This window comes from Lichenostomus cassidix, chromosome Z, assembly GCF_008360975.1.
Source record: "Lichenostomus cassidix isolate B80296 chromosome Z, HeHo_3.0, whole genome shotgun sequence".
NCBI classification, from domain to species: Eukaryota; Metazoa; Chordata; class Aves; order Passeriformes; family Meliphagidae; genus Lichenostomus; species Lichenostomus cassidix.
In genome coordinates, this window is record NC_139511.1 from 12,369,243 (window position 1) to 12,395,903 (window position 26,661).

At 34.1% G+C, this 26,661-nt stretch overlaps 1 protein-coding gene across 12 annotated transcripts in view; it reads right to left on the reverse strand.

Moving 5' to 3' along the window:
- Positions 1 to 26,661, reverse strand: part of MEF2C (myocyte enhancer factor 2C) — a 134,664-nt gene that overhangs the window by 65,816 nt on the left and 42,187 nt on the right. For 10 of the 12 annotated variants that reach the window (XM_085042496.1, XM_085042501.1, XM_085042497.1 and 7 more), the window contains one exon: positions 12,012 to 12,209. In XM_085042496.1, coding sequence (XP_084898622.1) covers positions 12,012 to 12,065 — 54 coding nt within the window. In that variant the 5' untranslated portion in view covers positions 12,066 to 12,209. Of the gene's footprint in view, positions 1 to 12,011; positions 12,210 to 22,428; positions 22,529 to 26,661 lie in introns of all 12 variants that reach the window. The other 2 variants (XM_085042494.1, XM_085042492.1) reach the window with 2 other exon arrangements.

A 26,661-nucleotide genomic window follows, 5' to 3' on the forward strand; every position in this document is an offset into this window, starting at 1 on the left:
AATACACAAATAAAGTTCCCAAATAGAACATATATGTGTCATATGTGTGTGTATATGTATTACATAAGGAAGAAAAAATACCTAATGATCACTGCACAGTATTTGCATTTAGTGGTGCTATGAAGTGTTGATACTGCATGTCTCTCTGCAACTTTTAAATTTGGATACCCTTTAGACTGCATACGTCTTTCTGCATACAGTATTTAGAAACTGTACCTCAGATTAGCAACTGCCAATAGTTTGAACTAGTGCAGTCAATTCTGAGTTTTTTATTCTGAGAGCAATTGATTTTAATTTCAAGACCCCCAAATCCTGCTAGCTTTGAAGAAAAGAAATTCTTTCATAAGCATTTAAGTAGTGCAAAAGAGATACATTGCTCATATAAACACACAATAGTTTTGAAGAAAAATCTAGTGTTAAAAATTCAGACACTCATGAGAAATGAGAATTATAAAGCATGAATGAAGAAAAAACAATAGCTGGTCAGCAGCCTTTAAAACAAGGTCTTTTCTGAACACATACATAGCATATCTCATTTAATTTCAAGCTCTATGCTTAGAAATATGAACTGTCATATTTAGCACAAAAGGCTTTAGGTCATATTACATAGGAAAAAAATAGAGATGTGCTTACAAGTTCTCAGGAGTCCAGCTAATGCCCTGACATCATGCAAAATCCAGTATGTATGAAAATTGTAATTAGTATTTCTGTACAAAACCATAATTTTCCATAGGGACTGTTTAGACAATAAAAGACCTGCGCATCAAATTATGTTTTTCCTTCTTTTCTGTATTAGCTTACAAGTTGCAGTAAGACATGTGACTTGAAATAAGAAACTATAAAGACCTGTTTAAGCTAATTGTATGGTTGAATTTTTCTCCCCTGTTTTTTCATCTGTGCAATTTCTATTAAATAAATTTCCCTGACAGGGATTTTTAAGACAAAAAATGGTTTTTCTAAGCCTACAATTAATCAAACTTGACACATAGTCAAGGTACTTGGTATGTCAAGAACAGGCACACAACCAAGTTTATTTGTCTGCCTCATTCTGGGTTTGTTGCTACCATCCCTTATACACCCGTAAACAGTGGCACCTCTGCACTTCAGTGCTGAGGCAAGAAGATGTGTCTGCATGTGATTCACATGGATGCTGTTTTAACTTGTCACCTTCTAATGCAAGTTAATGCTAACTGCAACCCCAGACTACCTTAAAATCCCAGCACGTCAGGCCAAGAATAATGTGACTTTTAAGTATTGCTAATCCGTATTTGCTAGACTGTCTCAGAAAGATGAGGCTCTGTGCCAATACTATGAACACTTATTCTCTCAAATGCATACTGAATGTTATTCCCCTCATTGTAATTTTAGCCTCTGTCAACACACTGTTAAAAAAAGTGTGGATTGCCATTAAATACAATTATTCAAACATTAAAAATAACCTCTTTCTACAGCACTGGTCTCAAGTATGCATAACTGATTGTTCCTTCTAAATTTGTCTATAATGGCTTTTGATATTTGGAATACGTATATATATATGTGTGTATAAGCTTGCTTTAGAAATAACTAAAGATACAGAAAATAAAATGTACTAGTTTATCATATTTTTTGCATATAACAGGAATTTCAATCAACTTTTTGACCACAGAGCTGTAGGTGGAATATCTCTGTACAGTATGGTTGCTGTTGCACCTCTGCATTTAGCATGCTTTTCACCATTAAAGTACATTACAGTAAAAAATATCCATTTTGTGTTTACTGTTAGGTAAAACTCCTGAACATTTTGAAAAACCACCTGGCTGTGCTGCAAAGAAGATACTTAATTCATAATACTTATCACCATAATGATACTGGTAGGAGCTCTTTTATATGGACAGTGAAAAAAAAGCCCAAAAACCAGAACAATAAAGCATCTAGATCTTCCTTTTCTTTCTTTAATATATAACTTTAATTGCTCTGAATTTGATTTGGTTTTAATGCTTGATCTTTTTAATATTTTCAAAATATACCAGCTAATGTTTTCTGTAACTGCTGATTAATGAATTAAAGGCAATTGTATCTACTACTGTTTCACTACTTGTGATTTGGAATATTAATTTTTAAATTTGTCATTCATAGTGGTTTATCTTTACATATACATAATCCATACACATATATGTAAGTTTATTATGTTTTTACAACAGTTCATAATAGAGAACATGTATTTTTAAATGTATCATAAAAGGTATGTCAGTAACTTCAGAAAAGATTATGAATATTTTTCAAGCCATTTAAAAAACAAAACTACCTTTTTGGATACATTTTTCTATGAGGCTACATAAGGAAAGTGAATATGCCATATGCTAATATGTAAGTAATATAAGTAAACAGAATGTTTATTACTTAACTTCTTTTGTCTATCAATTTGTTCACCATTTGCTACGTTAACCACACTCGCTCACACTAAAAGTATCTAATTAATATTGTCTAAGGTAGCAAATAATATTCTAGTATTGAACAAGGTTTGTTGAGTGGTAAAAATTAGCATAAATTATTTAAAACAGTTGTTCTCTTTTGTTAAGTTTGAGGGCAGTGCGCAACCTACACATAAGAAGCTCTGATTACACTTGAATGGACTTAGTTCTGAGAATGAACAAGACATTCACATTGTCATGAACACAAGCTGTAGCTTGTATCAAAAAACTCAGGTGTTCAGGTAGTCTTATAATTACATATTGTGTTCAAAGTATTTAGTCTTGATAGTGTGATATAACAACTGACAATGTTATTTTGTCATTTGACATAAACAACACTAGTGTTGCAGAAGGAAAACACAAACACAGTGAGATTTATCAACATATTTCAAATAAGACACCCCCCCAAAAATGCATACATTTCAATATCTCTTTAATATTTAATTCTTTTCAGCAGCAAGAATCAAATCACTACATGTTATTTCCTGACATTATTAGTCAACATATGCTTTATTATCCCTGCAATCTAAATCACTGCTAATTTGTAGCATTTTCAGTTAACAAATTTACTTCTCTTTAGGGGGAGGATAAGCAATTTAGAAGATCCTTTTGAGATAGAATATCTTATCGATAGATTTTGAGATAGAATATTTTATTTTAATGAGTGTGAAAATTATGAAAAATTAAAGGAGAGTGGAACGTGGAACAGATAGGAGGCCGACATTCAATGGTCTTTAAAAGCTTTTTAAGCATGTGTGTATTAAACACCAACCTTTAAACAATGATGAAATTTCTAAATACTTGTATGAAATACTTTTATTAATTAGTTTATATGTATTGGAAAAAGAGTAGGGTGTGGAGAGCACCACAATTATTTCTAAATTCTACCAAAAAAACCTTAATTCTATCCTTTTGTATTAACTCAAAACACACTAGTCTTTTATAGTTGTCTTAGAACTAGGGTTATTCTACCTATTTAATTTTTATTTATTTATTTTAATTGAATTGTCCTCTCAATCAGATTGGTGACACCAAGAAGGAAGGCTACCAAAATCTGAAGCATTTTTGTATACAAATAAGCATTAATGCTGATGACTTTGTAGGGTGTTACTTGATTAAAAGGTGTTACTTGATTATAAAACACAGTGAAGTAGCCAACTTTCAATTTCCTTTATATAAATAAGGTGAGCTTTTTGTACATTTTGGATGAAGTTCTAACTAAAGTGAAACCCATGTGCTGAAAGAAAGGCATTAATGAAAGAGAATTGTTAAAAAGATGTTTTTCCACTTCAACTCTGGATCTTCTTCGATTCCATTCAAACATCTCTCAAATGGCCTAGTCTATATCTGCAAGTGGAGCTTTAAACAGCTTGAATTCAAGTGTGTGTGTCACACACTGATATGTCCATTTAGAGGGTAATTTGGTGCAGAGCAGACTTTCTTGTTTAAATAAGTTAAACTTAGGCTATATAAATTAGAAGGTACTGCTGCTTTGTTGCCATTATAAATTCTTTCATCTGCTGAAATTTTAATTTAGGCTATATGGGTTTGTAAATGGGGATACTGGCCACTGGAAATAGTCTTTAACTAAATTTCTAATGACAATTTTATACTTCTTATATATTTTAATAAATCAGTGAATAAACAGAAGCATCCATAAATAGTCTCATTTAATGAATACAGCCTTCAGGTTACATTATCTATCTTTTTTGCTATGTGGCCATTGTTTCTTTCTTTTGAGGGGAGCTGGTTTTGGATTAAAGTAGCTCAGTTTAGTTGAGTTTTAGTTTTAATTCAGGTCCTTCTAGTAATGTTTCTGAAATCTCACAAACTACAAGAGGCTGAACCATAATATCACTCTGTATTTGTCACTAACAGTCACAGCATTTGTGCTAACACTTTATGTTTTCAAAGGAGCAGTCCTGTGATGTTTCAAGTAATTCAGTCCAACCAGTGTCAGAATATCAGTGTTTTTACTTCTTTCTATCCTGACTATAAATACATACAGCTGATGACATTGGAAAAAGAGAGAAAGGGAATTTTCACATAATCCTTCCCAAATGCTTTTCTTGCCACTAAACAAATGAAGAACTGGGATCACTGATGCCCAGAAGTATCTGATAGTGGCACCGTGTTGTCAAAAAGAAATGTTGTCTCTTTGTCCTTATTTTGTCTGGAGTCTGTAAATGTCTGACACAGGGACAGGAGCAAGCACAGTAGATATGATGTGTGTGATAAATAGGAGGTACTACATGAGCAGTCTAAACATAAGGTGAAGTTGGCCATGTGTAATCAGAGAGGCTCTTCACTAAAATGTCACTGCCAGGCATCTAAGCCTATCCTGTTGAAACCCCAAATAACTACTGGAGAGACAACAGCTATTGTAGTATGCTCTCTTCCCTTTTTCCTCTTCTTTTCCTCTGATTTTTGTTTAGATTTGTTTATCATGTGAAGCAGTCTGGCTGCAACAATCTTTACAATGACCCTCAAATGGGTCTGGGAAACAGCACCAGCGCACAATTTGATCTAGACAGACCTTCCTTTATGCAATTGTTGAGCATAGCATAATAAATGAAAGACTTTCAGCAGACTGCTTCCATGTTCTTATAGCCCTCCAGCATAAATTACAGGGATGAGACAGCATTGATTTATGTTGGTAAATGAGCTATTGTCCCAGAAAGCCTCAAGCATATTGAGTTATGACTTGCTGAATAGTCCAGATAAAGAGGAGTTCTAAGAGGATGCCCTAAAATTATAACCATAACAAATAAAATGTTCATGATTAACCCATATAAAAAAAGACTTTTTATGTTACATTAAATTTTTAGAATCTTTGTGCATAAATAACAGATAAAATACTTAAAGTAGTGATACTATTTAGTCTGCCCAAATCCAGCACATGATGGTCAATCTTTTAAGTTTTTACTTTGTAAAGAAAGAAAGGAGGGATAAAATTGAAATATATATTAGTTAACAGATGATACAACAACCTCAGAAATTACAAGGTCAGCCAGTATCAATATGCTTCCCATTTTAACTTACAAATTAAGGTCTAAAACCAAACAGGGATGAAAGAATAATAATGGCTAATCTCTGATGCTCCACTTCCTTTAGTTGGATCAGAAAGATAAGATGAAATCCTTTACAGACAGATCTACAGATACATACATATTTTAGGCAAAAAACCCATAATCTCAAAAACACAGTAGCTAATACAATATACAAAAAAGCTGACTTTTTTTGGTACGCTATCACCAGTTCTGGCAGGTACAAATAGATGTCTATTGTAAAAACTATGTTTACTAGTTTTGTGCTGCTAAAATGTTCATAAGGTAAAGGTCAAAGAATATTTCATTCCCTGCTGAGCAAATGCTCAGGAAGCACATTTGTCTGCATTTCCTGTCATAACAGGAAGAGTGTAACTTCTTCCTCTCCACAATGGCTTCAGTTCTGCTTCCCACCTCCAACTCTTTCTTCCCCAGGGTTTTCTAAACCATTCCTTGCAAGACAGCAAGGTTGTGCCTGTGTCTACACTATTTTTCAGCTCTGCTGTGTTTGCAGATGTCGCATTCACTAATGCACTCTTTATGCACTCAGGCTTCTTACTCATACTTAAAAGTAATTTGACCTAAATAATCACCTTATGATAGTTCATTCTAAATTATGCTCAGAATATCCATTTTTAATACAAGCACATTAACCTTAAAATTTATCATTCTAGAAATACACAGTTCAGTTCAGCAGCTCTCTTAAAATTTTACTTCTTGGATAGTCTGGCATAGCATGAAACGTGTTGCCAGAGTTGTACAGATCACTACAAATTAGTAGTCTTGAAAACTTGGTGTGCAATTATTTGCTTGCAGAAACCTAACCTACCATGGCCAATGCCTAACTTTAATGCTACATTTCAAGTATATATCTGTGTGCAATTAATATAAGCAATGAATTAAAATATATAAAAGATAAAATGTGTGATGTTTAAAACGAAGGTTCATTGAACAAAGCTATGCTTAGTTGCATATTCAAGCAGTTACATTTTCATGTGAAAACACTTCCCTAGGGGCAGGTGAGGAAGTCTCATATCTTGGATAACATGAAGATGCTCCATGAGAGAATACTGAAAATATAAGGAAATAGGTGGAAAAAATGTTTTTATCTATCTTGTGCTCAGGTTAATATTCATATCCAAGGTTCTTCCCTCTTTCTACAGGGAAGCTTCTAATTCAGACAATAGTCTCTTGTCCTTTCCTTTCAAATAGAGCTGAAACACAGATGGAAATAGATACATGAGGCTGAAATTAATTTTGAAACTAGCAGCATTAGATATTGAAGTCAGTAGAACAAATCTAGGTCTTCCTGCAAATGGTCATTTCCCTCCAGGATATTCTTCCCCTGCCCATAACCTCACTTTACTCATCTGCTTTAATTTGTTCTCTATTGAGCTGATAACATAGTTATTCTCAGATTTTCTGAAATTAAAGAATGGTAAAAATTACAGATTTTCTGAAATTAAAGAATGGTAAAAAGCCTGGGCGTGAAGAAGTTAAACAGCAAGTGTTTGTTACTGTTCTACCCCACAGAATTACACAGATATGACACTGTAGAAAGGGTGTCACACTGTTTAAGCCCCTTAATATTGAAGTGAGCAGTTACTATGGCATCTCATAATACTTAAGGCCCCAGCAGCTCATCACAAAATGAAAGAAATGTTTTGAATACTGTGCAGAATCATTAGATAAGATAAACTCAGTTTTAATTGTGAATCGTCAGAAAGAGGAAAATAATGCAAAACTAATGAGCAAGACAATCATAGGGACAAAAAATGGTGTGTCACCATGTATGACTTTGTATTTCCTAATACTGATTAGAAAAAAAAGGGGATTATATGCAAGAGAGTCTTCCAGATCCGACACCAGAAAATCATTGGGTCAATGTGCCCTCATTCCTAGGTCATTGTATCTCTGGATTTAGCTCAGAGACTGTGGATTTCATGAGATATTTTGTGAGAGACCTTGTACAACTGAAAGACAATATCATTTATGTCATTACACCTATTTATTTTAGGCCTGGACTGCCCTGTCTGGATGGCTGCAAAGAGAGTTTCAGATGATCCCTGTCTAAAGCAGACCACAAAAGATTCCCATTAAAATGAAAAAAAAAAATTTAAACTTATAAAAAACACCGAAAAAAATACACGGATTTTTCTGAGGCAGGGGAATGCCATTTTTCCTCCATGTGTTGATCATAAAAATAGTGCTTGAATTACTTATTTCAATTAAGAAAACACAGGAAAATAAAATTCACACATTTTTTTCCCAAATGACCTTTTTTTTTTTTTTTAACCAACCTAGAAGTGCTCACAGCAGCCTTCTCCAATCTGCTTAATTGAAATTTCTGCAGAAAGAACTTGTAGCACTCAGGAACTTTTAGCATCAGATGTCAATGCTAATATTTTTGGCTATTGATCCTGCTGATGGTACACCTAATATCATGTAAGCAGTCACAGTCTACTTGAATAGTCTGTTGACAAGGCTACTACAATCTCATGAGCCTGAACAATATTACCAGCAATTCATTCTACATTTTTTAAGAGTATATTATTCAAGAATTATCACAAGAGTAAAAAGTAAGTGTTTGCGCACATTGACTGCTTATAACAGGACACTCTTGAGTGTTCTCATTTCCATTTAATGTTATGGTAGTAACCAAACTACACAAAATAAATACACATTTACTCTAGGCCTCGCAGTTATTCATACTCCTTCTATATGAGGCAAAAAGTGGACTGAAAGGGAATTTTTCAGATAGGCTTCTTTGAAATTTTCACAACCAAAGAGAATTTATGATCATTTATAGAATCAAACGTTCCTGCCACCTCTGTCATTACACAATGTGTAACAATGATGACTTGAAAAATACAGCCAACTTGCAGCATTAAATTAATGGCTCCTACTTGTTAAAAGCCTGCATTCTGCACTCACTAGAGTCAATGTGAGAACTAGTAAGCAGATCGGGGTGAAAGGACTGGGCCTCTAATGACTATGTTGCAGAAGTTTTCCTTAAAATTATCCCCAAAAGTCAAAGTTTCAAATAGTTTTTGGAAAAGCACAGATTGTATCCTTGTATTGCACATTTCTGTGAGATTTGCAGCCAGAAATCTGACTCTGGATAGTTTGAACTTGCATTTATTACCAGTATGATCACTGAAGTACACAAGTCCAACCAACTAGACTTGTTCAGAAGAAATTTTCTTGAAGGGAGGTCAACCCTATTTTTATTGCTCCCAATCCACTTGTACAAGCACTTTGAAGAGTAGAGGAGTCTCCTACTACGTCAGGTAGTAGTGTGGAAGAAAACATCTTTTTCAATTACAGAAGAGGTACACCATTCAATGGTTAACATAGATAGCTATTCAGGAGGCTGGGAAAGTGAGTGGAAAAGCAATGACAGGAATTTTGCTCCCCAGCCCTTTTAACAACTTGAACCCTTTTGCAAATGTTCTGCTTTCCAAACAGATTCACCTTTGCACGGGAAAGGAGACATAATAATAAAATTACTGCTATATCTTCTCATTTGATACATGTTCCACGTATTTTCACCAGCATGTGCAGTACTGCAGAGTATTTATGTGCTTGAGAACAGCTGAGGATGCACCATACAGGGATATCATATTCCCATATATTACACCTTGTATTGTGAAACCACACTGTGTTTGAATATAAGGAACAATAAGGCAGTTTCTCGCCAACAGACTGGCTGCCGTTCTTGCAAACATTTTTTGGTGAAGTAGAAAGAAAATGTCTCCATCTGTAAATGGAGCAACAAATAGGCTTTGTGGAACTGTGCTTGATCTGGCATCTTAGTCTAGTAATCAAAAACTTTAAACTTTTTTTTCTGGTGCAACCTTTAAACCTTTTTTTGTATATAATTATGCGATCAAGTAAGAAGACAATATAGGAATATAAACAAATTAACATTTTAAGATTACTGGAAGTGTGCAAGTTAGAAAACAAATAAACTGATGCTGCTATGCTGAAGCAGCAATACCTCATGATATTTTAAGAACCAGTGAGGTTTGTGAAAAAATACGTCTCATATAAATGGTTAAAACATCAATCAGCTATTCTTGAAAATCCAGTAGTATTTAGTCACATATATATCACTACAATTAAAAAGCCTGATCCTGCAGTCCAATGAAAACCTTTTCATTGGCTTCACTGAGCTTTCAATCAGGGCACTAAATGCAAGGTAAAACCAGTAGGAATACTTTTAAAGCTATCACTAATATATTAGTAGAAATAAGATACAGAATCAAGCCAGTTTTACTGTGTGGAAAGTAAAATAATGTAAACCTATACCTCCGGCCTCACAGTGGCTAATCAACATTAGCAAATACTGAATTGGGATTGCTCAGCCTGGAAAAGAGAAGGCTTGGGGTGACTTAACTACAGCCTTCCAGTACCTGAAGGGAGCCTAAAAGAAAGATGGAGAGAGACTTTTTGCAAGGGCATGTAGTGACAGAACAGGAGGGAATGTATTCAAGCTGAAAGAGAGTAGGTTTAGATTAGTCATTAGGAAAAAAAAAATTACAGTGAGGGCAGTGAAGCACTGGCACAGGTTACCCAGAGAAGCTGTGGCTGTCCCATCCCTTAAATGTATTTGAGGTCAGGCTGGGTGTGGCTTTGAGCAACCTAGTCTTTTAGAAGGTGTCCCTGCCCATGGCAGAGGAGCTGGAACTAGATGGTCTTTAATGTTTCTTCCAATCCAAACCATTCTGTGATTCTATAAGTCCTTTAAGAAATGCTAGCAAGACAAACACTTCCTGCACTAACCCTACTGTTGTTAGCATTCTAGTGTTATAGTTTTATGCATAATGATTAGTTCTGAAAGCTGGTGGTGAAATTCTTGAAACTCAACTTTGAATGATTTGAAAGAATAGCTGTCTTCTTTTTAGAAAGTAAATTTTACGCCTTGAAAGATTTTTTTTACAAAAGTGGGGCTAAAATCTCTGTAAGTCCTATATTTGAGTAAGCATGTTGAGATTGAAGCTGTTGTATGAACTAATGTTACTAATGGCAAAATTTTGGGATATCATTTACAAAATAATTCAGGTTCCCTTTGAAAAGAAATCATTGGGCTAGTTTCAAACAACTACTGACTTAATGTTTAATAACAAATTCAATTCAATATTTCAAATCCAATTTCAGCTCCAAGCTCTTAGACAATTAAAATAAATATGATAGTTTTATATTGTTAGAATTATTGCTTTTTAGCTCATCCACCAAGAATAGGCAAACTTTAGGGAAAACACAAAATGTATCCATCATAAGGAAAATTTTACACATGATTTTTTACACTTGATTTTTTTGCTATGGGATCACAAGTTACTACTAACACTACAAAATTTAAAAATTCTTGGAAAGCATATTTAAGGACTATAACTTGTTGTTATGTTAAGGCTGTGTTTTTTATGGCTTTATAAAATCCTCCAAGACTAAGAGCTTCTGAGAAAAAATCCCTAAATATATGGAGAAATTTATAGATCAAATTAGTAGAATTACTATATTAATAGTAATTCAGTATTAAACTCTTAAAAATCAGCTGCTGAAGATTATTTCTGAATTGCAGCCAGGTGTGTGAAGAACATTAATCACAGTATTAAATAATTATATGGAGAGATTCTCACAATTGTGAATCTCCAGTTTCAACAAAACATCTATTCATTTACATCAAATGTAAACAGCAGCAACTTCCACTGATTTTATTTGAAGATGTCAGGCATTGAATTTTATTTTTGTGAAAATAGGGGAGCAAATTCTTGAATTTATGATCATATTTTAAGTAGTGGAGATAGTGTTAATAATATGTGACAACTCCCTAGCCATTTTATTTAAAGCAGAGGTAAAAATTAGTTAACCAGTCCTGTTGGACTTGCTTAGCCTTAGCATCAGTGATGGTCACTTGGTTTTATAGTTAGAACATGCTAATATTATTGTATGTGGGTTTTCGAATGTGTTATGCTACTCAAATTCTTTTTAAAATTCAGACAGGAAAAGATGAGACTTTTCTATGAAGCAGTGTCATTTTTATATGAAGGAGGTAAAAATAAAGACCCTGCAAAGGTGAGGAAGCATAAATAATTGGGATCTCTGAATTTAAATGCAAGTCCTTATATTATAATAACTCAGAATAGTTCACAGAACATAGTATTAAAATCCTATATCCTGTAACAACTCACAGAAGTGCTTAACCATATATATTCCAGACTGCAGTCAAAGCAAATGTGGAGTAGAGCACACACATCAGTCTTTGTGAAATCAAGTCTTCAAGAAATAATTTCCTAACTGTGTGTGTAATAAACTTGAAAATGTTGTGTGTGTGGTTTCAGGTTGTTTACAAAAGTATTTTTTCTTTGACAGTCTAACACACGTTGTGTACATGTATACATATATGTAGGTATATACTTAGGTACACAAAGTTATCACCTTTTTAATCACTTTTGATAATAAGTCACCTCATAAATATAACATGATTTTCAAGTCAGGCATTTTTGCAACTCACCTGTCTGTTACGTTCATCCATAATCCTTGTAATCTGAATCTTTTTTCTTCCCATAGTCCCCGTTTTTTTTTCTCTCCTTCTTCCTTAAAATTACGTATTTTTCCCTTCTCTTTTCTTCCTCTTTCCTCTTTCCTCAAAACAAACCTCCTTCTTCAGCACTTGCACTACTCAGTTCACAGTCCCCTGCATCCGTCCCTGCTAAACACAAAAAGGAAATCAAATGTTATTGTGAAATTTATAGCCAGAAGAAGGTTATTATATGGAGCTGGCCAAGCATCCTCGTTATAATTTAGTGTACAAGCAACTTATAATAAAAATTTAGTGTACCTATAAAATAAGTAATGCATGGGAAAAAAAATCAAAGTGTTATTTTTATAAAAGAAAAACCCAAACATGAATATATCAAGAAATGAAGTAAGAGACTGAAATACACATTGTGAAAATTTTAACAGAATTATGTGTCTCTAATCTTAAATATTACTCACAGCTCTAATATGAAAAATTACCTAAATCAGAGAGTTAATGGACCATTCTGTACCCAGGTATGCTAAACAGGCCAGCTAATTCATTTCTGAAGGGAAAACAATTTTGTGTTTTGACAGCAGAGGTGATAATGTCCCTCATTATGCAAATACAGTGGACCCTTACTAAAGTGTTACTTGATATGTAAGAGATGCCAGCTACTTTAAATCCAAAATTCTTAAGCTAATTCTTTAAGAATATAGATTAGTGAAAGTATTACTGAAGATACTTAAGAAAACACTAGCCCATTTTTCCCTCATGTAATTTCAGTGTAAATTCTAAAATGTTCTGACAAAGGATTTATAACCTGCAAACAAATCTTTTCTTATAAAAACAGGATAATAGAGGCAGAAGACAATTTAAGAATATTTTGAAAAATATTTTCACTGTTTTAGTAATGCACTGAGATTTACGATGCTGGCTCTGTCATAGAGCTAAGGAGAGATATGTACAGTATATAAAAACACACAATGTGGGAAACATTCCATATTTCACAAAGTGTTATAAATCATGTAATTAATTTCAATGATATCAAAAGTATTTTTAACAATAAAAGAGTTGATGGAAATAGAAAAAAAATAGTAAAAGGTAAAAGACACAAGTTTTTTCCCCTTTATAATTTTAGTTTACCCTATTTTTATATTTATATATTTTTAATAGAACGGCACAAAGCTTTTTGAAATACAGAAGGCGAAAGAAAATCTGAACACCATGAATTTATATGTTCTTTTAAAGTTTTTATGTTAGCTTCATAGTGTAGTACAAATATTGCCTTGTAAATAAAAAATTAGTAATTTAAAAAAAGAGGCTGTTATTTCCTTATTTATTGTAAACTTATAGTCTCTCAGCCAATATGTTGCGTAACATTAAGCTGGTGTCCTGGTCATTTAATCCATTATTTGGCTCAGATTCAAAGCTACTAAGGTAGAAAAGCTAGATCTTACTCCTTCTGATCTTCAATTCTCTTTTGATGTTCTTTGCATACATTAAACTTTAGGCTGTTCACGTGTTTTAGCACTCGTGTTTAGCACACACTTTTAAGATTTTTTTTCTTAACTTTTCTTAACTTTTTTTAAGTTAACGAATAAGTAGTCAGTCTGAGTTGTCTAACTAGCCACCATGATGTAATTAATCTGTTGGGCAAAACAAATGCTCAAGTGTAATACTTACTGCATTTCTGTACATGAATGCCTTTTTATATTATTTTCTAGGCATATTTATATATCATTACCATAATGCCAAACACAGAATGTGGAACAATCTATACTAAAAATATAATAAAATGTAGATGGCAAAAATTGTTTGCTGCTTTTTATACTTGAAAACAGTAAGTTCTCACTGCTTAAAAAGATAAAGTTATTGATCATATTTGCAACAAAGTTAAAAAATGTCCAAACTTTGAAATAAATTCATTTTGTAAATGTATTTTTAAAAGCCTTTTCCCAAACAAAGTTAGGAGACTGTCTTATCTGATTTTCAGTGTTGACAAACAAACACAGTCTATTTTTAGCAGTTTTAAATTTCCTTGGATTTGGTTTCTTTCCTGTTTTTCCTATAGCCTTACCTCCAACACAAAGCACAAATTAGAATGGTGTTTCCCATGCACATGCAGGACTCAAAGGAGCCTAACAGGCTTTCTGTGTAGCAGCAATCCCATACGTTAATCCACAGCAAATGCATATGGAACAACTTCCTTTCCTTTCATTCAACTGAGGCCATGGGCACGATCAGTTTACAGCACCCTGTCTGCCTAAGCTTCTATTCTCAGCAGGGTGGATGGTCAGGGGGGACAGCTCAGAGCAGTGATGATTGCTTAGTGAGGATGAGCTGCTCTGTAGAACAAGATGCTGATGCTGAGTGAGCTCAGAAGAAAATCACTTAATACTGAGAAAACTCTGTCAAGAAGGACAAAATTCATGGTGGAGGAGCAGTATGTTGAGTCCCTCCCACACACTTATCAGTTCCGCATTTGAGACCACTCATCAAATAACAAAAGCTTTTACAGACAGTTTAATGTCACAACCTTAAAATTCCTGTGGTCTACACAAAATTATCTTAAAGTAATTAATGTAAGACTTGATAAGCATAATTTTGTATAAAACATATAATTAGGTGATATGTGTAAAACATATAATTTGCAAAGAAACATAAATTTGCTTCAATGGGCAGTAAGTTAAGTTTTCTTGCATGGATTAAAAAAACAAATCTTTCATCATGTAGGTCCTGGTTTGCATTTTGTTTATTAGTCTAATTTCAAGTAAAAGTTTTGAAATTTTAATAACAAATTTATTTCCTTTGAAAAAACCCCCAATTTTGGCTATTTTTACTACTACTGGAAAGCAGTTGGGAAGCCTGTGGTATTCCCTATATCTCTGTTACTGTTTTACACACATACACATACACATACACACATATATATACTCACATCTATAAACACATAGCGCTTTAAGTGCTATTCTTACCATGTGTTTGCACATAGTTCTATATAGAACATTAGTACAGACATAAAAAAGACAGCTGGATTGATTAACAATCAATGAAATTCAGATAAGTAAATCAACTCATCTCATGCAAGGGCTATAACCTTCAAAGGCTGGTAATTTCCAAGTAGAGCAGAATGTAAGAGAGAGAGAGAGAGAGAGTCTCTCTCTGGAGACCAACAAATCCCCATGGCTTCACGGACTTCACCAGTGTCCTCAACACCTTTTGAAAGCTCTTCCAGGATCAAGGATTGCAGTATTGAGTATTTAAAGTTCCTGTTAACTGGTAAATTGTTTCAAAACAGTAATAGAGCACACTGACTAGAAAAGTTGAATGTACTAAAAAAGTCAAATAGTACTGCAGGCTTCAATTAGGCAAGAGAATCTTAAAAGGAACTGTGTTGAAGTAACTTCACATAAGAGAAACCTTTCAACTTAATGATATGGTCATGTGCAAACTGCATTTAAATAAACACAGGGTTAGATGATATTATGTTATTGTTTTCTGCATTTTTTTTTGCAAAGCCAACATTGAGAAAAAGAAAAAACAAAATGAAACCAAACCAGACTGCTTACAAAAAGAGGAACTTCATTTTTGGTGGGCTTCTGTTCACTACATGATTTGGCAGAGGCAGTGGTAGCCGATGGAAGATTATCTGAGCCTTGAGAAGGGAAAAGATCTAAAGGACAAACACAGCAGATCTCTTGATGCTCCTGCCTCTCTTTTGAACACTCGCACAGAGACATATGTGCACACACACACATGCACACCCACTATCCCTTCTCTGCAACACAGAAGAATCTTGACAGAATGGCAGGAAGCACGCACAGAGCGGTCAGGGAAGGATATTATGTCAGCAACCACGAACAATAAAAGGTGTAAAGGTGCTTCCTTCCCTAAACTGTTCCAGAAGTGCAAATGGGAACCAAAACTCTCCACTTCCTTCTCTGAGCAGAACTGTCTGAATCTGCTCTGCTGCAACACCCCAGACAGAGAGTTCTTTGAGCTGTTACACCAGGAGCAATAAGGAGTATCAAAGCAACACAGTAAAAATATTTAACTTTTAAACAAGAAGGCAGCCAGAGAAAAAACAAGTTAAAATGTGCTAGAGTTTAGCGTTTTCATGGTTGCTTTACAAAAGTAACAAACTTGTCATAAAGATGTCCTTGTTCCATTAAGCAGCTTGCATTCTGAGTGGATTAATTAGGTTAAAACTGAAGAACAAAATAATTTTTTTTTTAAATTATGCTGATATAAGCTAGTAAACAAAAAAGTGCTGCCCCCTTTCTCTTACCATTCTTATCTTGATATATAAAAATAACTTTAAAGGTCTGTGAAATCTTTTAATGCAAACCTGTTTTCTCAAGTTTTGAACCAGTGTCTAAATAAAAATATGAATGTACTGAGTAAGAACACATCCTCGACTTTTCTGATGAAAAATTAGTTGCAAAAACTGCTGTGTAACTATGAGCATTGACAATGAGGGACACATATTAAAATAAAATGGTAACTCAAATGTCTTCTGTAAAAACCCGTAGCAACTATGTTCCACAGACAGACAAAGACAGCTATACAGTGAAGAAAAAGCTGGGCATACTGCATCAATTGAAGACATCACTCATTTTGGGTCTGTCACCTTGAGGTGGATGAAGTTGAAAGAAATGCAGAGAACGGTGAAAATAATTATCATCTATCATGTTATCTGACTTAGATCAGCTGACATTAAAGACAGAAGTGGCCCTTCATATTGCATGGTGGCTTGGTTGCATGGTCCTTACATAAGACATAGTTTGGGACATTAACAGAAGGTCATGATAAAATTATATATGTCATCACCATGACAATATACCAGTAAAGCAGCAATGGTACTATCTACAGTATGGTTTTTCAGGCAGAAAGCCATGCAAAAATGAATCTTAGTCATAAGCTTTCAAACATCTGTCCGCAACACTCTGATTTAGAAATTAAACATAACCTACATTTACGTGTTTTCTCTTATGGACAGGATGCCACATGAAAAGATTGGAAGAGAGTTCATTTTAATCTACTAAATTTAACTCTCAAGAGATCATGCATTTTGCTACAGGAAATATAAAACAAACATTTAAGCCATAATGCACATATTATAATAGATGAAGTACTAGAGACTATTAGAGAGAGAGTAAGTCAAACCAAAAAAGTCTGTAGATAAAGAAATATTTGTAATCTTTAACTACCAAGGCTTATAATATTTTTCAGTTATCTAACCTGACTTCTGACTTATGTCCTGAGCTTAATTTATAATGGAGACTAACTCAAGGGCAATGAAGTTCTGAACTAAGGCAGGAGTAAATTGTTCATAAAGCTACAAACTACAAAATAGTTCACTAGATGTAAGATGTTACTTAAAGGTTTAAGAGAAAACTTAAATAATTTGATTTGAATTAATATTTTATTAATTTTTTGACTGATTTTGAAAGCATCTGTTGAACTTGTAAAATTATTTCCACTGGTACTCCATTTATGAGTTTATGTGTTTATGTATAATGGATAGTAGGATGTGTTTATTTTTAAGTCGGAACTTCGAGAGTTATACCTTATTTGCTTTTTTATATTTCAGCATATTCCTCGAAAAATGACAGTGTAGCTATGAATTGCAGAAACTTCCTCTCTTGCAGCTAAGTTATTTGCTTAATCAATACTGTTATTTTCCATGCCTTGGAGCAGCCATGAGGATATTTTGCATTGTGATTTTTTTTTCCCCCAGTGTGGAATTAAGCTGAAGATTCATTGTATGAATGCTTCAGACAGCTCTGGTCCATGTAGCTTATAACTCAAATACAGTACCAAGTTATCTCACAGAGCAAGAACTTGTGCAGCATGGGTGGAAGACTTTCTTGTTTTGCAAAGTTCCCCGAAAGTTTTTTGGGCAAAACAAACATCATTGCCAAAACAGCAGAGAAGATGGTGCTTCCTAACAGTTGCCCTATTTCACTATGCGACAGTCCCCATTTTTCAAGAGACTGAGGTATTCAGACACAGAATTCCTTGTCTATAGCTGCCTTTCTATTTAAGCTGATCCACGGCTGTAAGAAAGGAAAGGAGTGATTTTAGCTTACCTTTCAGGGGATGTGCCGAGAGGCATCCATCCAGTGCAGGGAAGTCTAATATTCATAATATTTATGTAATATGTAATATTCATAATATTTATGAATATTACATGCATGCTATACCAAACCTGGTCATGCTGGCAAAGAACCATGATAGGAGGCCAAAAGGCTTCCAAGTAATTGTGGAATTTGCCACAGATGGTGAGTCATTCCTTGCAGCCGTGCACCAAAAGAAGCAACCACCAGCAATCTAGATGAAAACTGATTGCCTGCACTCCAGTAAGATATATGCCTGCTGCACTTGATGAAGAAAGGAAGACTTGGCTAATTTGCAATATTTCTGTAAATGGCTAAAATAAAGAAGAGTATTTAATTTGTAATGCAAAGAATGCAGACACTAACAGAGATTTTAAGGAAAGCAGTTAAGTGAAATGCTAGTATAAAATATATGCCTGTGAAAACTCAAATTAAAAACTACAATAACTATTGAGTGGAATTTCCATATGTACCCATCCACCAGAAGAAAAAGATTTAAAGTAAATAGTTTGAAGAAAAGGCTTACAGGTTTATGATTAAGTTTATGATGTACGCTTAGCAGCTAGATGTACATTATAGGAGCCTGACCAATATATATGCAATAAGATCCACGAGATACTTCAGAGAGTGGCTCAAGCATAACAGTTTATTCAATTAGACACAATAATAATAAAAGGGAAATAAATGAATAACTGAAAACTGAATCACCTAAATTGATCTGAAATGGAAAGAGTACCTAGGAAGGGGAACCTGACTGAAAATGGAGGAGGGAAATTGGACCACTTCAAATTCACCTGGGAGTACTGACAATTTTGAGCTAATAATTTGATTGGACTGCATTATAATTAATAGATGTGCAAAGACGATCATAAAAAGTGTTTTACAAATTCAGTCTGTCATTTACTCAGCAAAAGGAGAGGAGGTAGCATTTCAGCAGTCAACAAGGTACAATTTAGCACATTAGGAGTGGAAAAGGTCTTTGAGCTACTCTGATTTGGGTCTACTTGTATGTAAAGACATCTTGCACACCAGGTAAAATCCTAGTGCTACAGTTTGGGAGCAGCCTTAAAAACTAAGGACTTTAGAGAGTGTTGGCTTATTACAGGAAAAGTGTAAGATCTCTAGTGTTAAGTTATTGCATCAGCTGAAAGCAGCCTTTGACTGTGGTTAGATCTAAATGTACAGATTTGTTATTAGTGTTTGTATGTGAGGAAGTCTGTGGAACTTAAATCCCCAAAATAGCTTTTAAGAATCAGGGGATAATTCCAGGTATTATTGAGAAAAGCTATGTACTATGATACCAAATCATAGTCTGAACTTGAGTACAAGTGCTTAGTAATGCCAATACCAGTGACAGGGAATATCAGATTTCCTCTATCGAAGAGACTATGGATTAATTCTAAAAAGGATTATTTCTTAACAGATTTTTGATTACTTTCTGCTTATAATTTGCTGAATTGCAGAAATGCAAAGGAGGTTGGTACAAGCACTTAGACAGTGTCTGAACTATGGGCAATGATGAGTCTGGAAGCAACAGATGGAGTAGATGGAGGAGAGAATTAAATTTTGGATAAAACACATAGACTTGCCAAGATCTACACAGACCTGGTGTCCTTTGTCTTCACCCAACAAGCTCCAGAGAAATTTTATACACATTGACCCAGGATCCTCTTCTCACTCAAAGAATCCTCCTTTGGAATCCTCCAAAGGAATCCTCCCTTTTCTCACTGTAATCATGCATATCTACAATTACATAACATAATGCAATCATAAATAGTAAACATAACAACACAACTGACTTCTGCTGTTCCAGGTTTGTGCTGCACTACCACTTCATCTCTGTGAGGCGGAACAAGGACTTGGATTGCAGAAACCTCATATTTTGAAAAAACAATGTTTTACACTTTTGCAAATGAATAATTTCAAGAGGTTTTAGAGAAAAGAGAAAGCTTTAGGAAACAGTAATTTTGTGGCATAAATAAATGGAACAAACCATAAGAAGAACTCAAACTATCTTTAAATTATCAAGAAAATAAATGTGTGAGCACTGTAGTTGGTTTAAAGACTAAGCTGAAAATTAGGAAGGATCATCTAAAGAGGTAGAATAGAGGAAAAAACTGTGGATGAAAATATCATGAAACTATGAGCATGAATGTAAAAATTAAGAGAAAAGAAACTGAGATGTTAATAAGTTCCACGTTATAAGAAAATGTGTACTTCTACCAGAAAACAGACTCTATAGAAACATTATCCAGGGGTTAATAAAAGGAATCTTTTCCAACATAACTAAACTAAGTGATAAAAATTGTCAAGGTAGAGCTTGAATGAAAGTAAAACTGTTTCAGGTTTGTGATAGAAAATATCTTGATGGGAAAACTGTATAAATTTTTTGGGGTGGCATAACATTTTTTCTGGATTGGAAATGTGGTTTATGGTGTTGCCATTTTAAGAGTAATTTGAATAATGTGCAGAAGATGAAAGAGATAGAAGGAATTGGATCATTGCTGGTAAGCATAACTTCTGTTATCTTATAGTTTTCTGAATACTTGAAAAAAAGGTAGTAAAGAACTCTATAAGGTATTATTTTATAGAGGTTTGTAATTTGTGATGATAAGGAAAAGCTGAAAATGTAGAGACATTGGGAAAGAACTCAGAGGATAGGATAGGGAACTCAAACATTAATACCTGATAATGGACATCCATTCTCAAGGCTTGTTTCATTTAGAGATATAATAAGTCTTTGTAAACAAACAATATTAAGGAAACATTTGAGTCACTTATCAGTTTCCCTGTCCTAATGACAACAATCTGTATAATACCCTGAATTTGGCTAGCTACTTAAGTCAAAACCAAAAATGACTCTTAAGCATATCCCTTAAAATGGTTCAGCTTCCTACCAGACAAATGAAGTAATCAAAATGAAATGTTTCACAGGTGTCCTGAGCCACTTAAATTCCTCAAAATCTGTACAAATCTTGGGACTCCCATGGAATTTTTGTATGCCAGACTCTCAAGTTAATAGATAACAATTCGTTGTATGGTAACACATACTTAGGCTTGAAAATTTTAATGATAATGTCTTAGATTTTTAAATTTTTTTTTTTGCTATTAGTTCTTGTATCATGCAACCAGCCACCCACATCCATCACTGATTTGACAAAGATGGAATGGATCTCAGACAGATATGACTTTAAATTTAGAGAATGTTACTGATTTCTATTTCTACTCCTTTTAACTCATACAAACATGAGAATAGATCCACCACTAGTACTGAAAAAAGAAGTCAGACAAACATTGTAAGCAGAGTTAGTACCTAATGTAGACTAACAATTTTGGAAATAATCAACTACCTTTAAGTTGTACAATTCTTTCACTCCTCAGTGTACCCCAAACTGTTCCAGCTACAGAAGCTGGAAAATGAGATATATTATCTCTATCTAGAAATAATCTTGTCTGTGGTGTTAGACTTTTCAGCTACAACTATACTACCACAGAAACAAAAAATTGGTTTTCTTTTAGGATAGACCTAAACACATAATTATAATTTAGGTACTTTTATTAGTTTTATAATGCAACCTCAGTTGAGTATCTGCATCTCGTAATTTGTTTTTTAAAGAGGAATTATTAGACACAGAGATGTTCTGCTTCTCTTTTTTGTATACAGTTCTAGAAATACATTCTTTTTGCTTTAATTCCTGACATTCCCAGAAATGTCAAGAATTAAATATAGTTCTTCTGAAATGTAGACTGCACAATGTTGTGGAGAGCTGCTGAGCTGCTAACAGTTCATTCATTTTGTGTGAATGCTAATATAATAAATATGTGCATAAAAACAATGACACTCCCTGAACTCAACTGCTTGCCCAGAGACAGGCAGGCTTAAAATGAGGAGAATGAATAAGAAGGGAGAAAAAGAAAAGAAAGTAAGGGAAATATATCAATCTTTGCGATGACCATGACAGCTCAAAAGTCTACATTAATGCATTCAATCCCACTCAGATATTTTTTTTTTCCAAGGACAAAAGGAGATGAAATGTATGTCAGGTACATAATAAGGCTAATAATAACACCTCCCTCCCCCCCCCACTTCATTTCACTGCAGAGCAGTGAGGAACTACCTCTGTGAAATATGTGTCCTTTCTAATGGCAAAGCTAATAAATTAGAACAGGTTGCTGTTGTTATACATACAAAATATAGAGAATTTAAGTAGAAACACAAAAAATTAGAATGTATTTCCTCTAAAAGAAGGAAAAAGAATACAGTGGCAGTATAGCAATGAAGCACTTACAATTGCAAAGAATTTACAAGCCACTTGACAGGAAAAAAACCTTGCACATATATTGACTTGTGCCTCATGTCTGCAATTCTTCATGTTCAGTATGAAGCACCTGTTGGAAAAATGGAAGGTTCTGACTATGGAGAAATCATGTATATGGCCATATCTGTTAGTTCTAGCACACCATAAATCATTGCCTGAAGCTATTTGCTTTCTACCTTCTGGCTGCCTCTTGAGAAGAAGGATCTTTCTATGCTTGAAGATCCAAACTGGATTTCCACTGGTTTGGAACTAGAAAAATGCATAAACAGATAAAGCTGCTTATAAGAAAGGAAAGATAACATGGAATTTGCTATGTAAAAAAAGTAAAGAAAAGATGCCTCATGGAAGAAGAAATGTTGTCTGAAACAACTGGCTTAAAATGTCTGTTGAGGAAGAAATTATCTGCTGTTCCAGCTTATTGGATATTCTATAAATTTTACTTTTGTCCTTAGTGGGTAAATATCAGGCAAAAAATAGATGTATTTCTGTTAACAATATTCACATGAAAATAGTGAAAAAGAGAAACCGAAGATATACAACACACTGAGGAGTTATGTTGTGATATGATAGAGCTAAAAGAGCTGCATCTTTGTATCTGCATTAGTTACAAAGACATAAATAGCCTCATCTAATTTAGTGTGCTGCTAAACCACATCATAGTTATTATTCAGTTTTTGAAAACTGTGTTAGGTTCATAGTTTCCACATGAGGATTTGATCTTCTAGTTTTTCACAGAAGTGGAGTCTAACAGCTCTTACCTCAAGACTTGAAAAAGAACAACTTCTACTGAAAGGGATGGTGTTTACCACGAAGGTACACCTGCTACTGTCTGTAACTACAAAAGCCACAAATGAGCATCACACCCTGCTTAAGGAACCTCAGCTGCAACTGCTCCATTAGCACATGCAGCTGAATTTATTTATTTATTTCTTACTCATATAAAACACACTTCATTTAGCAGTAGCCAGTGCAAAAAGTCTACATTCTTGACAAATATCAGAAGAAAACAGATATATAAAATGTTCTTCATTTGCAGAAGGAAAATACAATGGAATTTGCTTGATAGTCTCCATTCTATCTTCAGTAAATATTTTGTTTTTCGAATACGATCATCACCAACATTGCTTATATTATTACCCTAAAAGCATGCTGAAAAGGCAAAAACATAACCAATACAAAGATACATTAGCTAAATCTTATTGTGGCTGTGAATTTACATTACAGTTTCTCAGAAATGGCACTTTTTGAGCTCTATTGATGTGTAAGATGATTTCTGATAAAATATATCCTTAAAAACAGGCAGCTGTGACAACAGTAGCAGGCAGCATAGTGCAAAGAATCGGATTCAAAGTTGGGATATAAACATATCTGAGATCTGCTCCCTTTTCTGCCAAAACTTTTTCATGTCACCTTTATTTTTTACTCAGTGTCTCTGTTGGAAATCTGGGGATAAGGAATCTGTGGATTTGCTCATGCAAATGTTCTGAGAACTAAGTACAGTGAATGTTTATTATGCAATAGAAAAATTCTGAGGGCTTTGAGTAAATATCCTATACTTCTCATCTGGCATAATCAGTGAGTATGCAAACAAATAAAGAATATAATTTAGAATATTTAAACATGTGTAAAAGCAATGTTAAGGGCAAGATTATGATAATAAAAATATTAATACCTATATTTAAAATCACTCATTTCAGAAAGTTATAATTATCTTGTATACCTAACACATTTATATGTGCATGTTGTTCTAGCTCTGTCATACTTTATGCTAATGTATATCTTCTTGAAATAAAGACATTTGACAGTACTGTCATATAAGGTCCAACATGGTACACAGCAGATTCATCAATTTCCTGTTTCCCTCTCTCTCTTACAGCATCCTAATCAACCTAATTAAAGCTTAGTTCATTTGAAATCTCAGATGACAATTTCTTTAACTCTATCCCACTGTGGTCTTTTTATAAAGAGAATTAAATTTGATCTTCTGACAGCAATTATTAAATGATCCCAACTGGCCCCAATTAAGACACATGGCTCACAGACCTCAAAATCCAATAAAGTGCCAAGTCCTCTCTCACACATATATATCTCTTTACCTTGCTTTGTATTCTTAAAGCTAACTAAGCTAATGTTAACAAGTAGAACTGAATGTCATTTGTAGACTAATTCAAGATAAAATGCATCACTTTACTTTTAAAAAGACATTCCAAAGTAGGGACAGCACATTCAAAATCATCATTTTGAAACCTCTCTCTAATTCAATTCACCAATCTTTAATGCACTTCACTGTGCTGCAGATGACCTACATATGCTTATAAAATACTGCCTACAAAAGGTGGTGACTAGGGAAACGTATTAAATATCCATGGTCAGAGTTCTGCACTGTTTACAATTCTCCTTATAGAATACATCTTTCCTGTAAGCATTTCCACTTGGTTTTCACCTCTTCACTGCAGAAATTCAAAGAAATGTGATGTTCATGTAACTTCTGAGGTTAACCTTTCTCTACCTTTAATTTTTGCTCTAATTTTTCCACACATGTTCACTGGTATTCTGTGAAGAAATGTTCCCATGATTTCACATAAAGGCAGGTAGCCCCAGGATTTGGAACTCGTTGATTACGTGGTACTCCAGGGAAATAACTGAATTAAAACCACCCTCATGAGACCCAAGTATCTTCCATACACATCTGGCTCTTCATATTCTAAACTCTAACACCTGCCTGGAAATTTAACCCCCATCTTTTCTCTAATAACAAATGGGACAGATTTGTCTAATGCCATTTGGTTTAGGTCAAAGCTGAGATATGTAGTGTTCCACTAAATTAATTGAAATGTAATTGGTACTGTTTGACACAGATATATGACCAGGCTGCTCTCTCTCCCTGTCTAAATATGTAAGATTTCGTATTGCTGCACACTCAAAGTACGGCTTTGAGTTAAAACATACAACACACATTTTTTTGTCTCAGTATTTCTAATGAATCACTGTATAAAATAAGATTATGTGTACAGTATAATTAAAAGATTAAGTAACAAATAAAATATGACACAACTTCCATTGAAGTTATTTTTTTCTGAATTTCCTTATTTTACATATTGAACAAATGAATCAGGATCTTCCTTAAACACAAAAAAGATAGAAAGACACTAACTTTCAGAGCAAAATTTTCTTTACTAGCAGGAAGATGGGCAAATTTATGTAAAATATAATTAGACACGTTTCCTGTTGAGCTCAGAAATACACTTTTTTCACAAAAATTAAAAAAATTAAAGTGATGCCCACCACTTCTCAAGTAAAATATATATGTTTTTAAAGAACTTGCAAATGTTACATCTAAGAATTAAAAAAAATTGACTTAAAAAAGCAGGCAGCATTTTTGCTTTGAGAAATGCTATGTGACACCAGTAAATTTGAATGCAATGAAGTTGAAACAGTATTTCTAATAAGGCATTGAGATTTCTGAATCTTAACAAAAATTGCAGTGTACTGCTAATTATATCTCATTGTATTCTAACAGTCCCATACAAGATATTAATTTTAGCTCTTTTGCTAAAACCAGCAAACCCTGCAACAGATTTAGTGCAAGGAGCTGAAAATATCTTGTGGAAAAAACTCAGTACAGAGATCAGATCAAATCAACCCAAATCCTGCCATTACTCAGCACTGCAGTGACGTGCAGATGTTTGTAGTGGTTTAAGGAGCCAGCAGGGGCTGGAAACTGCATACTCAACTCCAACATGATTGCAATTGAACCTCATCAAAGTAAGAGCTCATAATTTGTCACAGAAAACAGCCAATTAACATATGTTAGAAAAAAACTCCCATAAAGATAATATATGATTAACAAACCAATGCAGCTGTCATAAATCAAAAGTCTGCATTTTAAAAAGAAGTGTCAGCCTGGATTTTTGAATATTTACACTGGCAATCTAGACCATATTTTAAAAAGCTACAAAGAAAAAGACCCTACTTACAAGATTTCCTCCAGGTTTGCATTTAAGAGTGTAGAGAGATCCAGCACTATTTGCAGCTGTGGCTGTTGTTCTGCAAATAGTTATCAACCTTGCCAAAACACAACTATTTTGTTTTAGTTCCGTTTTAAAAGGCAGACGTTCACTGTGAGTGAGGTGGCCTTCACTGATGTGCTTTGCTGTGAGCACAAGCCTCTGAAAACACAGCACATTCTTATTGCTATCAAAA